The sequence below is a fragment of the Oncorhynchus kisutch genome, linkage group LG16 (genome assembly GCF_002021735.2).
Source record: "Oncorhynchus kisutch isolate 150728-3 linkage group LG16, Okis_V2, whole genome shotgun sequence".
NCBI lineage: Eukaryota > Metazoa > Chordata > Actinopteri > Salmoniformes > Salmonidae > Oncorhynchus > Oncorhynchus kisutch.
The window spans coordinates 13517338-13534617 of record NC_034189.2 but is presented as its reverse complement, the minus strand read 5'-3'; the positions used below and the strand labels follow the sequence as shown (position 1 = coordinate 13534617).

General features: G+C 41.2%; 1 protein-coding gene across 3 annotated transcripts; it reads left to right on the top strand.

Annotated features, from left to right (window-relative positions):
• The first annotated feature begins 1236 nt into the window (after window positions 1–1236).
• Window positions 1237–16760, top strand: LOC109880447 (AP-1 complex subunit sigma-1A-like). 3 transcript variants are annotated; one of them, XM_020472653.2, is made up of 6 exons: window positions 1238–1434; window positions 2101–2137; window positions 9703–9881; window positions 11777–11885; window positions 13826–13963; window positions 14360–16760. In XM_020472653.2, the coding sequence occupies exons 3-6, from the start codon at window positions 9703–9705 to the stop codon at window positions 14405–14407; spliced, it is 474 nt and encodes a 157-aa protein (XP_020328242.1). In that variant the 5' UTR covers window positions 1238–1434; window positions 2101–2137; the 3' UTR covers window positions 14408–16760. The 3 variants fall into 3 exon arrangements, with proteins under 3 accessions (XP_020328241.1, XP_020328242.1, XP_031647690.1); XM_031791830.1 differs by having other exon boundaries at window positions 2008–2137; XM_020472652.2 differs by lacking the exon at window positions 2101–2137 and having other exon boundaries at window positions 1237–1434.
• The last annotated feature ends 520 nt before the right edge of the window (window positions 16761–17280 follow it).

The window sequence follows — 17280 nt, the reverse complement described above, 5'->3', positions numbered from 1 at the left end:
CAGTTCCTGAGGGGTGTTCAAGGTAGTGGTGGTGAGTAAAATCCAGAGCAAGGTAGTTGGGTGGTGAGATGTGGAACAGGAGACAGAGTAGTAAACTGCAATGAGAGGATAAACGGTGTCAGGCAGGGTAACAGGCAAGGTAACAGGCAAGGTAACAGGCAAGGTAACAGGCAAGGTAACAGGCAAGGTAACAGGCAAGGTAACAGGCAAGGTAACAGGCAAGGTAACAGGCAAGGTAACAGGCAAGGTAACAGGCAAGGTAACAGGCTCTTGCATAATCATAAATTGCTAGAATCATGAACTGACTGAGCAGAGATTACAATCCGGCAGAGTAGAAGTGGCAGGACTGAGTATTTGTAGAGCTCTTGTGGAATGAGTTGCAGCTGGTAGGGATCTGCTCTGACTCCAGCACACCTGTCTCCAACCACACAATCACACAGAGAGGGAGAGGGGGAGAGAGAGAGAGAGAGAGAGAGAGTGTACAGGGGGAGTAACTGCAGGTCAAGAAGACACCGGATGAACACCAGAGGGTGTTGCAGGAGCAGATGTGACAATATCTACATTTTGGGTTGTATTCATTTGTCCAAGACTGATGGTTTTTCTAGAATCATTTACCCAAGTCAGTCCCTTTTTATTTATTCTAATAACATTTTTTAAAAAGTAAATTCTGTTATACTTAGATTTGTTTGGAGGAATAAAAAGCATTCTATTCGGAAATCTCAATTAGTGAAAGACTATGATCGTGAAGGTTTACAGGCTATTGATTTTGAGTCGTTAATTGCTTTTAGAATTAATTGTTAAAATTAAGTCTGTCTAATCCTGCCGCTGTGCGGTATCATATCCCTAACAGTCTGTTTAATTAACTTGGTGGACTTGAAATGAAATGTGATTTTGACCCTCCATAATTACCTGTGAAATTGTCTAAGTTTCATCAGTAAATTAGATTTTTCTGCACAATTTTTCCCCTCATAAAACATTGATTTGGAATAATATTTTAAAATGATCAGGAAATCCATTTTCAAAGGCCTTTGGTTTGACAAGGGTATTCATTTTGTGCGTGTGTGTGGTGGGGGCGGTTCGCCTGGTGTTTTAGTATTTTATTTTTTCATTGTATTCACAGGATTGTCCCTGTATAGATGTGTATTATTGTTATTATTGTTGCAATACATTAAAATAAACCAAATCTAGCGAGTTGGCCTGGCTACAAAACGGTTGCCTCAAAATGCGCAATGCGCATGTTCAGCGTGCTGACGTCAGTCACCGGATTCTTTCCTACTACTAGCTAGTTGACTGGCCGAACGGGTTGTTCGCGTTAGCCGTACTGTTCTGCTGAAACAGAGATGGAGTGTTGACGCTTGCTGCGTTTAAAACCAAATCAAGTCATTCATATAGGAAGACACGCGTTAATATTTGCGTCGAGAACCCGATAAAATGGTAAGTATTGTCGGCGATAGTATCGCCATAAAAATAGTTGACTAGCTAAAGCTAACCTGCTAGCTCATTAGCTAGCAAAGTGTATGGTTTCAGGAAGCAGTGTAAACCAAGCCGGTTGGCCAACTGACAGTTGAACTGTGTTACCTAGTTAGCAATGCAAAGTGGTTAATGCTAAAATACAGGTAACTGCTTGCTGATAGACAGGCTGTACATTCGAATTGTATCTAATATAAATTCTAACTTCGCCAGCAAGCTGTATGCGCATTAGTTAGCAAGTTAGCTTCGAGGCTTCAAACTAACCTTTGATATTTGCTTAGCCAGATACTATAGTGATTAGACAAAAGTCTATCTAGATACCTGCAATGATACAAATGAACAATGTGTTTTGATTTAAATGTGCTATTCAGGCACTAGTTTCTCTGTTGCGGACCTCTTTGTCAGTCAGTTAGGCAAACTACCTATTGTATTGCTGCCCTGATAACTTTTTATTGTACAAGTGTGGACAGAATGATGAACTGTTGACTGTTAGACCATGTCCACCTTTGTCAACTTTATAAACACTCCTTTCATCAGTACACTCCAATACAACTGGGAAATGCTGTCTCCATGTCACCAGTATCCTACTACAGGACATAACACCACTTCCGTGTCTCTTCTCTCTGTCAGATTTATACTAGAGAGAAAGCACTGAGCGGGTTTGACTGTAAGTAAAGTGGAACTAGCATAGCCCAAGTAGTCTGTATTATTGATTGGTGTGAGTAGTTTGTACTAGAGCTGGGACGATGAACCAAAAATGATCGACAACAACCAAACACTTATCTTGAACATTTAGCTAATATCGTTATGATAAATAACCTATAGGGCTCTATGAGATAAATGTAAAGTTTGAAATGAAATAAGTTTGCTACAATGGGACAATTGATAGCTATAACAGTAACAGTTTTAATGGTTAATATAAAAAAGACTTACACATTGTGATAAACTTAATGTTCAAATTATCGTGATAATTCATTTATAGTGGATTTTTGTCTATCACCCAGCTCTAGTTTGTACAGTTCGTCTAGTTCTGTGTATTTAACCTTTGGTCCCTAACATCATGTGTAGCTCAGCTTTGCTTCTGTGTTTTTCGTGGTAACTAACTATCCGTAGTGCCAGTCTGTTTGTGCCATCATGGCAACTCCTTGTTTGGCACTAAGTGACAAGGAGTTGCCATGATGGCACAGACAGACTGGCACTCAGACTACTTTTTATTTTATTTTTATTTAACCCTTTAACCCAGGTAAGTTGACATGTTCTCATTTACAACAACGACCTGTGGAATAGTTACAGGGGAGATGATACTAACTACTGATGTTCTCTGTATAGCTTTCAATCTAATATTGTTTGCTTTAGCCTCAGTTGAACTTTTACAGTTGCTGTCAATAATATTTTATTACTAAACTAACTAATATTTATGGTTGTCTGGTCATTGCTTCTTGAAGAGTGATGAGTCTGAGTTCTACTTGTGTTTTACATGGACATATTGTACACAGAAGAGCTCTGTCAAGTCTGTTGGCTAAATTGAATGTTAGCCTGGTTCCCAATCTGTTTGCGCTGTCTTGCCAACTCATATATGGTCATTGTCACGACCATAGGAGATCTGGGCCCAGGCTACAATACTGTGGGTCCATTGACAGACTTAAGACTGCTGCTGCAACATCATATCATATTTTAGGATCTGACACAGATGAGACTAAGAATACTCCCAAAGAGAATTCTATTCTTGTACACAACATGGCCGCTTCTACCGCATCACATGCCTCTCTCGCTCTGTAGTGTCTCTGAGGACACACTGTTTAGTTCTCACATCTTCACTGTTCTTTCTTGTTTTCTCTCTCTTTTTCTCACCCACTCACACACACACACGCACACACACACACAGGTAGGCAGGCATTATGCACTACGCACATATGTTTATGGGGTAATTTTAGAAGGTGACTTTCACATATAATGTTGTAGGCAGGCTGTATTAGAGTTGAGAATGGGATCTGGGCCAGAGTTAATGAGAATGGTTGTTGTGAGTTGGGCCATATGCTACCGGGGTTAATGTTTGTGCTACATTAGTATCGAGGAGATTGACGCTCCATCAGGCCACATGGTGCCAGGGAGTTCCAGTGTTCTATAGCAATCTCTGCTACTGGACAGGTGTTCCTCCTCAATATTAACACTGTGGGCATACAGTAGACCAGTGGTTCCCAACCTTTTTATAGTCCCGTACCCCTTCAAACATTCAACCTCCAGCTGTGTACCCCTTCTAGCACCAGGGTTAGCGCACTCTCAAATGTTGTTTTTTTGCCATCTTTGTAAGCCTGCCACACACACTAATCGATACATTTTTATTAAACATAAGAATGAGTGAGTTTTTGTCACAACCCGGCTCGTGGGAAGTGACAAAGAGCTCTTATAGGACCAGGGCACAAATAATAATAATCAATAATTTTGCTCTTTATTTTAGAGGTCGACAGATTATAATTTTTCAACGCCGATACCGATTATTGGAGGACCAAAAAAGCCGATACTGATTAATAGGCCTATTTATTAATTTTTTTGTAATAATGACAATTACAACATTACTGAATGAACACTTATTTTAATTTAATATAATACATCAATAAAATCAATTTAGCCTCAAATAAATAATGAAACATGTTCAATTTGGTTTAAATAATGCAAAAACAAAGTGTTGGAGAAGAAAGTAAAAGTGCAATATGTGCCATGTAAGAAGGCTCATTTTTAACATATGAAAGCTGGTGGTTCCTTTTAACATGAGTCTTCAATATACCCAGGTAAGAAGTTTTAGGTTGTTGTTATTATAGGAATTATAGGACTATTTCCCTCTATACTAGAGGTCAACCGATTAATCGGAATGGCCGATTTAATTAGGGCCGCCGATTTTCAAGTTTTCATAACAATCGGAAATTGGTATTTTTGGGTGCCGATTTGTAAAAATAAATACAAATAAACATTATTTTTTATTTTTTTACTTTATTTACCTAGGCAAGTCAGTTAAGAACACATTCTTATTTTCAATGACTGCCTAGGAACGTTCTGCCTCGTCCAGGAGCAGAACGACAGATTTTTTCCTTGTCAGCTCGGGGAATCCAACGTTGCAACCTTACAGTTAACTAGTCCAACACTCTAACTACCTGATTACATTACATTGCACTCCACGAGGAGCCTGCCTATTACGGGAATGCAGTAGAAGCCACGGTAAGTTGCTAGCTAGCATTAAACTTATCTTATAAAAAATAAAAAAATCAATCAACGACTGTCATTGATTGCTCTAATGTGTACTTAACCATAAACATCAATGCCTTTCTTAAAATCAATACACAGAAGTATATATTTTTAAACCTGCATATTTAGCTAAAAGAAATCCAGGTTAGCAGGAAATATTAACCAGGTGAAATTGTCACCTCTTGCGTTCATTGCACGCAGAGTCGGTGTATATGCAACAGTTTGGGCCGCCTGGCTCTTTGCAAACTATTTTGCCAGAATTTTACGTAATTATGACACAACATTGAAGGTTGTGCAATGTAACAAGAATATTTAGACTTATGGATGCCACCCGTTAGATAAAATACGGAACGGAATAAACGTTTTGTTTTCGAGGTGATCGTTTCCGGATTTGACCTAAGGCTCGTATTTCTGTGTGTTTTATTATAGTTAAGTCTATGATTTGATAGAGCAGTCTGACTGAGGGGTGGTAGGCAGCAGCAGGCTCATAATAGTCGAAGGTATATGGTTTAGAGAGAAATAGTCGACGCGTTATAATTCCTGTAATAACTTGCGGCTGAACTTGAAAGGGATTCCTTCGTTATTTTACCGTTCATGTCTTCCATAGAGAATGTCTTGATCTACTTCAAATAAGGTCTGTGTTTCGTGCAGGCTTAAACCACCTCGGCGTTTTGAGACCCATGTAAATCTCACTAGGATAAGGTAACGTTTGTCAAAATATTTTTATATAAATGAGCTTCGCTTATATTTAGCCAATATTGATCAGAGTTACCTTGTCCTATGGATATCTACACAGTTATAAAATTGGCCAGCTGGTGTAAGCCTACACGAAACACAGACCTTATTTTAAGTGAATCTAAAAATATCCTATGGAATAAATGAATAAAGGAACCGCTTTTCAGATTTTGCTAGAAGGTGTCATGGGAATTATGACTCGCACTTTGGTAGTCAATTCTTACCATGTCCATTTATTAAAATAGGATTTCCTGCATATAGTAATTACAGTTTTTGTTTTCAACATTCATCACAGGTAACTCAAACTCTATTTTTATTCAAACAGTTGACAGTATTTGTCTCCTAAGCAGACTCTTCAGTATCATTGTCACTTCAGAGCTGTGTTTGTGTTCTAAAACTTCTTAACTGGGAATATTGAAGACCCATGAAGGCTGGTGGTTCGTTTTAACATATGTTCTCATGTTATTTGAGACTAAATTGATTTTATTTATGTATTATATTAAGTTAAAATAAGTGTTACATTGTTCATTCAGTATTGTTGCAATTGTCATTATTACAAAAGTGTGTGTGTGTATATACGTTTTTTTATATTTTAAATCGGCATCTGCTTTTTTTTGTCCTCCAATAATCGGTATCGGCGTTGAAAAATCAGAATCGGTCGACCTCTAGTCTATACCATTTGTATTTCATTAACCTTTAACTATTGGATGTTCTTATAGGCACTTTATTATTGCCAGTAACAGTATAGCTTCCGTCCTCCCTGGGCTCAAACCAGAAACACAAGGGATCCCCCGGGCTGACACGGTTCAAATCTGTCGATCCTGAACGAGGCAGTTAACCCACCGTTCCTAGGCCGTCATTGAAAATAATGTGTTCTTAACTGACTTGCCCAGTTAAATAAAGGTGTAAAAAAAATCGGTGTCCAATAATACCAATTTCCGATTGTTATGAAATATTGAAACCGGCCATTCCAATTAATCGGCCGACCTCTACTTTATTTAGCCATCTTACATATAAAACCTTATTTGTTCGTCAAAAATTGTGAATAACTCACCACAGCTTAATGAGAAGGGTGTGCTTGAAAGGATGCACATAACTGCAATGTTGTATTGGAGAGTGTCTTAAATCATTTTCCACACAGTCTGTGCCTGTGTTTAGTTTTCATGCTAATGAGGGCTGAGAATCCACTCTCACATACAGTTGAAGTTTACATACACCTTAGCAAAAGGTTTGTAGGCCTCTTTGCTCACACATACTTTTTCAGTTCTGCCCACAAATCTTCTATAGGATTGAGGTCAGGGCTTTGTGATGGCCACTCCAATACCTTGACTTTGTTGTCCTTTGTTGCCACAACTTTGGAAGTATGCTTGGGGTCGTTGTCCATTTGGAAGACCCATTTGCAACCAAGCTTTAACTTCCTGACTGATGTCTTGAGATGTTGCTTCAATATATCCACATAATTTTCCTTCCTCATGAAGCCATCTACTTTGTGAAGTGCACCAGTCCCCCCTGCAGCAAAGCACCCCCACAACATGATGCCGCCACCCCTGTGCATCACGGTTGGGATGGTGTTCTTCGGCTTGAAAGCCTCCCCCTATTTCCTCCAAACATAACAATGGTTATTATGGCCAAACAGTTCTATTTTTGTTTCATCAGACCAGAGGGCATTTCTCGAAAAAGCACAATATTTATCCCCATGTGCAGTTGCAAACCGTAGTCTGGCTTTTTTATGGCGGTTTTGGAGCATTGGCTTCTTCCTTGCTGAGCGGCCATTCAGGTTATGTCGATAAAGGACTTTTTTTTTTACTGTGGATATAGATGCTTTTGTACCTGTTTCCTCCAGCTTCTTCACAAGGTCCTTTGCTGTTGTTCTAGGATTGATTTGCACTTTTCGCACCAAAGTACGTTCATCTCTAGGAGACAGAACGCGTCTTCTTCCTGAGCGGTATGACGGCTGCGTGGTCCCATGGTGTTTATACTTGCTACTATTGTTTGTACAGATGAACGTGGTAACTTCAGGCATTTAGAAATAGCTCCCAAGCATGAACCAGTCTTGTGGAGGTCTACAATGTTTATTTTTTTTTCTGAGGTCTTGGCTGATTTCTTTTGATTTTCTCATGATGTCAAGCAAAGAGGCACTGAGTTTGAAGGTAGGCCTTGAAATACATCCACAGGTACACCTCCAATTGACATCATTTATCAGAAGCTTCTGAAGCCATGGCATAATTTTCTGGATTTTTCCAAGCTGTTTACATACTTAGTGTATGTAAACTTCTGACCCACTGAAATTGTGATATTGAAATAATCTGTCTGTAAACAGTTTTTGGAAAAATGACTTGTCATGCACAAAGTGGATGTCCTAGGCCAGTCGTGTGAGAAACTCGTCTGACTGCTTGCATGATGACAAGTGAAAATGATGGTCACTAAAGAACTTTAAGCTCGTCTCTCAATTTAAAAAAACATCAATACTTTGCCCCTTGATAACAAGTGCACTTCTGTATCTTGTAAAAGCGTTACATGTTCGCTGCCCATATCATTGCATAATACAGAAAATACACGAGAGTTCAGAGGCCTTGCTTTAACAAAGTTAACAATTTTCACTGTAGTGTCCAAAACATCTTTCAAGCTTTCAGGCATTCCCTTGGCAGCAAGAGCCTCTCGGTAGATGCTGCAGTGTACCCAAGTGGCTTCGGGAGCAACTGCTTGCACGAGTGTTACCACTCCACTATGTCTCCCTTTCATGGCTTTTGAGCCATCAGTACAGATACCAACACATCTTGACCAAAGTCCACTTGATGTCACAAAGCTCTCCACTACTTTAAAAATATCCTCTCCTGTTGTCCTGGTTTCCAGTGGTTTGCAGAAGAGGATGTCTTCCTTAATTGACCCACCATGAACATAACGGACATATGCCAGGCCCTGTTGACTCATCCAGCTGTAACGCATAGAATTCACTGGCTTGTATGTGAAGCAGTAATTGTTTAAAAACATCTCCTGCCATGTCGCTGTACGTCGTGAAACAGTGTTTGATGAAGACATAGTTTGTATAGTTTAGTTTTATTTGGGGGGGGGGGGGGGACTATTTCCCCCCCCAACATTGTCCCAGCCATATCCGCAGCAATAATTAATTCCTCTACAATAGTATGGGGCTTGCCTGTCCAAGCCACTCAGTAGCTAAGACTCTTCTAGCCCCTTCTTATTAATGGTATCTGTTGCTTTTATACATGTCTTGAATAAAGAATAGTCTTTATTCCCGCTCAAACTCCCGTGGCTTATTTTTCAAATTGTCATGTTTCATTTCTAAATGTCTGTACAAGAGTGAAGGTTTCCCGTGAGAGAGTAACGGTTCATGTGATTGAATGAGTAACGGTTCATGTGATTGGGTGTTCATTATTTGACTAGGCTTCCTGTATTTGACATTGTTTTTATTTAGCTCAACACTAGATGGTTTAATTACATTTTTGGCAGTGAAACGAGGCTATTCAGGCGAGGGGGGGACCTCACCCAAATGTATAGCCCCATTGGAAAATATAAATGTACTGTTTGAAAATGGGAAGGGGAAAAATAAATAAATATATGATTTCTTAAACAGATTTTTTTTTAAATCACATTTGTATTCGGCGTACCCTTGACAGCATTACTCCAGTTTAGAAATACCTGCAGTAGACTCCTGTGAAAATGTTTTGAAAAAAGAATGCACTTGAGAGTCATGAGGTAAGTGCTCTGTCTGTCTTCCTCTCTCTCTTCCTCCATCGGTTTTCCTCATCTGTCTTCTGCTCTCTCCCTCCCACCTTGCTCTCTCCCTCATTTCTTCCTCTCTCTCCCGCCCACCTTGCTCTCTGTCTGTCTTCCTCTCTCTCTCCCTCATTTCTTCCTCCCTCTCCCGCCCACCTTGCTCTGTCTGTCTGTCTTCCTCTCTCTCTCCCTCATTTCTTCCTCTCTCTCCCGCCCACCTTGCTCTCTGTCTGTCTTCCTCTCTCTCTCTCCCTCATTTCTTCCTCCCTCCCACTGCGCTCTACCATCATCCCAGTGCAGGCTGTTAATGTATCAGACTCACTGTGTGTGGTGCGTGTGTCCAGTATTGATCCAACAACTGAATATTTATCTTTATTATGCCTAGATCTCCCTTCTGGTAGCCTCTGTCTATCATACCCCCTGCTTCCTCCTCCATGCTCCCTGGTTTCCCAGACACAGATTAAACCTAGTCTTGGACAACCAATATATTTCAGTGTCTTGCTATCTCCTCCCCCTGTATAGATGCGTTTCATGCTGCTGTTCAGTCGGCAGGGGAAGCTGCGTCTCCAGAAGTGGTACACTGCCACGGCTGAGAGGGACAAGAAAAAGATGGTCAGGGAACTGATGCAGGTGGTCCTGGCCCGCAAACCCAAAATGAGCAGCTTCCTGGAGTGGAGGGACCTCAAGATCGTCTACAAGAGGTACTGGAATATCTCTGTCTCTCTGTCTCAACACACACACAGTAGATATACATTCATAATATTCATGACATAATCACCTCCTACATGTACAGTACCACATCCTACACTCCCCTAAAGGGACAGGCTGTTTGTTGTATACCTATGTTTTCATGGTTGTGTGGAACAGCAGGTAGGCGCTATGCAATGTTCACACACACACTTGAGCATGTGCTCCATGGGCTGCTATCTGTGAGCTATATGTGCATTAGTATCTGAAATGATGCGTACTCACTTTCTCTAGGGGGCTTCTGGAAAGTGTTAATTGTGGAATGAGCTTCTGAAATGGCAACTGTCTCCGAAAATGAGTTGTCATGGTTGGAATGATGAGTCAACCAGTGACTCAGTGTTTGGTGTTACGTTCTAATCATTCCCCCCCATCAAAACATCTGGCCCCACTTTACTGGTAATAATTGCCATTCAAATGTGTTTCCAGGGGGGACGTTAATAATTGCCCTTAAAACGTGGTTCCAGGGGAGGGGGGGTGGATATCCTCGTGATATGACTGTGTGTGTGATCACAGTGAATCGCCCAGGCTCCAGGCTGTCTTTCAGGCATGTGTATTGTTTTCTCCCAACACTGATGTCTCACAGCAGACAGCGTTTTAGATTGTACAGTGTGTTTCAATACAGCGGATACTCTTTGATTCTGTTATAACACTCATTCCACCAGTCATGCAGAAGGCATCCACACACAGCACTCTGGGTTAAAGCTGCCCATAGGATCCCACAGTAGCTTAGAGGTTAGACGGTTCAATAGGTACTTATCACAGTAGTAGGCCGTTCCTTCTTTTACTAGAACAAAGAACGTGCCTGTCAGTGGTCGACAATTTAACTGAGCCAATTGGAGAGCCCGGACTAATTTAAATAAATGATAGTATGCTGCTTAATTGTTTTTCTAAAGCAAGTCTTTACTCTTTTACATTTAGCTTAGGAGTTTTGCGCACAAACCTTTTTTGTTTGTTAGGTTTGATAATGTGCACTTGCAAGAACAAATCCTTTGATTTAATGATAATGTTGATACGAGCCAGATGGCCACAACAAGGACTTACTACACATTTTAGCTAGCTATCAACATTAGCGCAGCCTGCTAGTTAGCCAACATTAGCTAACTACATATTTAGAAGTGGGCATAAGCCAAACAGCGTTGCTTTCTTAAGCTATCTAGGCAGACGGCAAATTATTTGCGTGAACAAAACATTTACTGCCGACAATAGACAGATGTACTAAATATCTCTCGGCCGTCAGTATCCTTGGTGTGTGATGCTTTGACGCTCAGTGATTCTGTCGAAGCGTCTAATCATTGTGCGCTGCAGTCGTGCAGTACCTGTTTCTGGCCAGGGGAGGGAGCCAACGAGCTGACCTCTCTAATTCTCTAACACACAGATGCACACACTATGGTGTATAAGACTGGCACATGCCATTTTGAATATCACACCCTTTGAATTGTCTGACTACACTGCATAGACTTGAGTCATCAAAGAGGCAATCTGCATTCAAACAATAACAAAGAGCCACCCGCCACTGCTTTGGTAGAAAGGCTGAGGATTTAGCTGCTACACTGCATAGATTGGCATTGTTAACAGCAGCATATCAAGATTCTCTTTCAGTAGTTCTTAGTTTTCCTGGGTTACGGACTGGACTGGCGCGCCAGAGATTCCCCCAGGACCTTTTATTCTCAGCTAAACCTAGGTTTGCAAAATTCTGTTAACTTTCCCTGAATTCCCAGGTTTTCCAGAAGTCCTGGTTGGAGGGTTCTAGATTCCCCGGTTATTCCCTCCTGCGGAACACCTTAGTTAACCTCAACGATTAAAGTGTGGGTGTGTTGATCTTCAATAACACAACAGGTGTGTGTGTCAGGTATGCCAGTCTGTATTTCTGCTGTGCGGTGGAAGAGCAGGACAACGAGCTCATTACTCTGGAGGTCATCCACCGCTTCGTAGAGCTGCTGGATAAGTACTTCGGCAGTGTGAGTCACTCCAGCTCTCTCTCTCAACCCTCACGCTGTTTCTCCACCCTCTCTTTTGCTCTCTCACTCCTACTGTATATTTTCACTCTCTATTTTCCTATTCTTTCTTCTCTTTCTCATCCCTCACTCTCCTTCACCATCTTTTATTCTATTGCCAACTCTCTCTCATCCCCCTCTCCTGCAGCCAACTCTATCGCTTTTTTTGTTCACTCCTGTGGCCAAATGTCTCTCTTGGCTCTGTGCCCCTCTCTTGGCTCTGTGCCCCTCTCTTGGCTCTGTGCACCTCTCCTCGCTCTGTGCCCCTCTCCTATTACAAATAATACCACATAATGATAAATCAAAACAGGTTTCTCAAATTTTTTGCAATTTATTCCACAAAAAAATTTGGAAATATCACATTTATATAAGTATCCAGACCCTTTACTCAGTACTTTGTTGAAGCACCTTTTGCAGTGATTACAGACTTGAGTCTTCTTGCGTATGACGCTACAAGTTTGGAACACACTGTACTTGGCGAGCCCCATTCTTCTCTGCAGATCCTCTCAAGCTCTACCAGGTTGGATGGGGAGCGTCACTGCTCAGCTATTTTCAGGTGTGTCCAGAGCTGTTCGATCGAGTTCAAGTCCGGGCTCTGGTAGGCCCACTCAAGGACATTCAGAGACTTGTCCTGATGCCACTCCTGCGTTGTCTTGGCTGTGTGCTTAGGGTCGTTGTCCTGTTTTGAAGGTGAACCTTCACCTTCGTCTGAGTTCCTGAGTGATCTGGGCAGGTTTTTATCAAGGAACTCTGCACTTTGCTCTGTTTCTTTGCCTCGATCCTGACTAGGCTCCCAGTACCTGCTGCTGAAAAACATCCCCACATCATGATGCTGCCACCACCATTCTTCACTGTAGGGATGGTGCCAGATTTCCTCCAGACGTGACGCTTGACATTCAGGACAAAGAGTTCAATCTTGGTTTCATCAGACCTGAGAATCTTGTTTTTCATGGTCTGAGAGTAATTTAGATGCCTTTTGACAAACTCCAAGCCTTTTACTGTCGAGTGGCTTCCATCTGGCCACTCTACCATAAAGAACTGATTGGTGGAGTGCTGCAGAGATGGTTGTCCTTCTGGAAGGTTCTCCCATCTCCACAGAGGAACTCTAGAGCTCTGTCAGTGACCTCCCTGACCATTGCCATTCTCCCCCGATTGCTCAGTTTGGCCGAGTGGCCAGCTCTGGGAAGGTTCCAAACTTCTTCCATTTAAGAATGAGTGAGGCCACTGTGTTCCTGGGAACCTTCAATGTTGCAGACCATTTGTTGGTACCCTTCCCCAGATCTGTGCCTCGACATAATCCCGTCTCGGAGCTCTACGGACAATTTCTTCGACCTCATGGCTTGGTTTTTGCTCTGACATGCACTGTCAACTGTGGGAATTTATATAGACAGGTGTGTGCCTTTCCAACTCATGTCCAATCAGTTTAATTGGACTTCAAGTTGTAGAAACATCTCAAGGATGATCAATGAAAACAGGTTGCACCTGAGCTCAATTTCGAGTCTCATAGCAAAGGGTCTGAATATGTATGTAAATAAGGTATTTCTGTTTTTTATTCGTAATAAATTTGCAAACATTTCTAAATCTGTTTTTGCTTTATCATTATGGGGTATTGTGATGTCATTATGGGGTATTGTGATGTCATTATGGGGTATTGTGATGTCATTATGGGGTATTGTGAGTAGATTGCTGAGGATTTTTATTTATTTAATCAATTTTAGAATAAGGCTGTAACTCAACAAAAATGTGGGAAAGAGTGAAGGGGTCTGAACTTTCTGAATGGACTGTATGGTCACCATCCCTCTCTTAAACCCTCTCTCCCCTCAAATTCTGTTTTTATTGTAAGTGGACTTAGTAAATAAAGGTGATTCTGATTCCTCCCTGCGTGTGTGCGTGCGCCCTGGCAGGTTTGTGAGCTGGACATCATCTTTAACTTTGAGAAGGCCTACTTTATACTGGATGAGTTTCTGATTGGTGGAGAGATCCAGGACACGTCCAAGAAGAGTGTACTTAAGGCCATCGAACAGGCCGACCTACTGCAGGAGGTACACACACACACACACACACACACCACAGGAGGAAGAAGTGATCTCTCTTATTAAAAATTATGTGAAACTCCAGCTAACCAGTGTTATTCATACTTCAAACTATTGAATGGCTGTTTTTAACCAACGTTTGGGTCTCACTCGACCTCAATCGGTGTATTTTGGAGTTCTCCCTACCATACTTGCTAGGACTCTACCTTAGAATGAATGATCTATGTTTTTTGTGTTGTACGGTGGTGGTACTCATTATCCTGTCAGAGCATCTGTTCCCCACAGAGATACTGCTGAATTACAAGAGGGGATGAGGTCATAGACCCTCATAATGTAATAATGTACATTCTAGACTTGTAATATGTAATGCTATGCTGTTCCCCTTCTCTCTATCTCCCCCTACAGGAGGATGAATCTCCCAGGAGTGTTCTAGAGGAGATGGGTCTGGCATAGTGACAGCAGGGTACTCTGCTCACAACACTTTATCATTCTACAGTCAAAGACTCTTTGGGTTCCAGGTGCAGGGGGGAGGAAAGGGGGTTTGTGATGTGGGTGTGTATGGGGAGGGGGTAAATGGAGGGGTTTGGGTTAAGCGGGGGGGGGGGTCCAATGAGATTCACACCTTTGATGTTCTGGTACTACTGAATTCAAAGCATTGCTGACATTAATTGTATATTATCATGATGGTTTAAGGTTGCAAAATGAACTTTCCCCAAATTCTCAAGTTTTCCAGAAATCCTGTATGGTGGATTTTGGATTTGTTGTTAAATCCTGTCTGATTCCTGGGGTTATACAACTATTTTAGGATAACCTGGGAATTTTTGGGAAGTTACCGGAATATTGCAACCGTAATGTATATTAGCTCTGTGAAAATAATTCCACTTTTGGCTGGAAGATTTATCTATTACTACTGTAATGTAACCCAGATTTGGGTTCAAATAGTATCTGAAAATCCTTCAAGTACTTCCCGCGTTTGCTTTGGCCTGCCAGGAAGCTTAATCAAGCTCGACTTTTAAGTATTTTGAATCGTTTTAGAACCCAGGTCTGATTTGACCTTTGACATTTCCCTCAAAAGAGGCAGGTCAGAACACATCTCAAGCCTTTTTATAGCTGGGGATGCAATTAAACATCAAAACATCACTGACCAGATTACTTTTGATCAGACTAGGGTTGCGTTGCCAAATGGCAACCTATTCCCTATATATAGTGCATATGGGCTCTGGTCAAAAGTAGGGCACTACATAGGGAATAGCGTGCCATTTGGGGGACATGAATTTGCTTTGAAATAAATGGCTGTTTTAAAATGTTTTGTATATGGACCACATGTTATGAGATTATTATTCATAATAGTAATTTAATACGTTTGCTGTTTTTAAGGGAACACATTGATTGTCTGCGTTGGTGAGCTTTGTTGAACCTATAGTAGGATCTTGTCAGGGAACAAAAATAAGTAACCTTGACATTCATATAAAGAGGAAGGGAAACAATCTGAAAATGATTCTAACCAAAATTCCAGTTCCATCCAGAGTTCCTTTAGAATTCTAGTTCTGTGTTCTATTCCCGGAACTGTTTCAGACCATCTCTCTGTCTTGCTCTCTCTCGCCCAGGCTTTCTTGTGTTGAGCAACTAACCTATGGAGAAGTCTGTGCCGTTTTAGCACTTGTGTGGATGTGCTAACATGAATGTGTTTAAAGGGTGCAACGTGATGGTATATGAGGCTGATGATTCAACTTAGTTAAAACGAACACAGGGCAAAAAATAGTGTCCGTTTGTTTTTGAGCTGCAATGCATAAAAATGTGAACTACTTTAAGATGCATGTGACTTTTTTTGAGAAATACACACAAAAAAATGGACCTAGCTACCATTCCTATACACACACACACACACACACACTAAATGCAGTACTATACCACATGGCAGATAATTTCTCCCCAATTTCCGCCTCTGAAATACCTACTTTCCAAAGAGTACTCATGTGTTTGTCTGCAACAAGAGGGAAGAAACTGCAACTAGTAGAGTTTAGCTTCAGACTATAAATGTGTGTTCTTGTAACCAGACTTTAGCCCTTTGCTTTTAACAAGGTACGTTCCAACCTTCATACCAACATACTACTTGCTAGTGTGCATTCCCAAATACTTTGCTTCACTCCCAAGTAGTAGCAATACATAGGCTGTGTTCCAATATCCACGCTGGCATGCCACTTAGAATTCATGCCCAATATATTACTTACCTACTTACCCAATCCTCTTTGTGTCTGGAGTAACATAAGGCTTCTAGGAGATAGCACCAGTGCCTCCGGTCTGCAGCGTTCATGTCATGTCTGGAGTAACGTAAGGCTTCTAGGAGAGAGCACCAGTGCCTCCGGTCTGCAGCGTTCATGGTGAGGATGGATTAGATCAAGTCATACTCAATCTTCTTTTCAATCCTCCATCTCATCTGCCCTATATAGTGTTCTGTTCAAAGTGGGATGAAGTGATCTGAGCAATGGGACAGAGCTTCTTAGTGGTCTAGTGTGGATTATTGGAACTGCACCTGAAATTGGAAGATATTTTGAGTAGTGTTGAGGTTTTTCAGGGACTCTGGTGTTTTATTCCTTTTGTAATCCAGCATTAGGGGTAGGAGGTCTGATAAATAACTACTGAACTACGGTCCAGTCATGGTGCCCTCTTCCCTGAATTTGTTTATTTAACTAGGCAAGTCAGTTAACAAATTCCTATTTGCAATGATGATTTACAATGGGTTTCAGACAGGGAATCATGTGGCAATGTAATTTTATAATGACAATAAAATCACATTTTAAAAGTATTGTGTATTTGTGCCTTCTGAATTGTTTAAATGTTTTACCTACCTTAGTTGAATGTACTGACAGTAAGTTGGCCTGGATAAGAGCGTCTGTCCTTATTTTAAATGTAAAATGTAACCGTAGCTAGTAATAGTTTGTTAAAGCATTTTGTGTTAACTACAGAATGCCCATGCATGTTTTTAATGGGTTCCGATAGTAGGAAGTGCCAGTCTATAGACTAATGCACAGCTACCAGTTTATGTAGCTGCTGTTTTGAAATTCAAGACGTTTCATGTGTCGGAAGCTGTTTTGTGGGAGATAAGGGAGTGTTTTTGTGTCGACATATGTTAGAAAGTGGATCCATGTGTTAGTGGGAAATGTAAGTCTCCTATAGGTGTAAATGCATACCTGTTGATGTAGCTACTGTTTTAAATTCAGAGAGAATCCAAAGCCAGGCTGTTTGTGTAAGATAGGGAGAGAGAAAGAAAGGGGAAAGAGAGATGGAGCCTCTAAGTGTATGAGTCACCGTTCTTTTGTGACCGT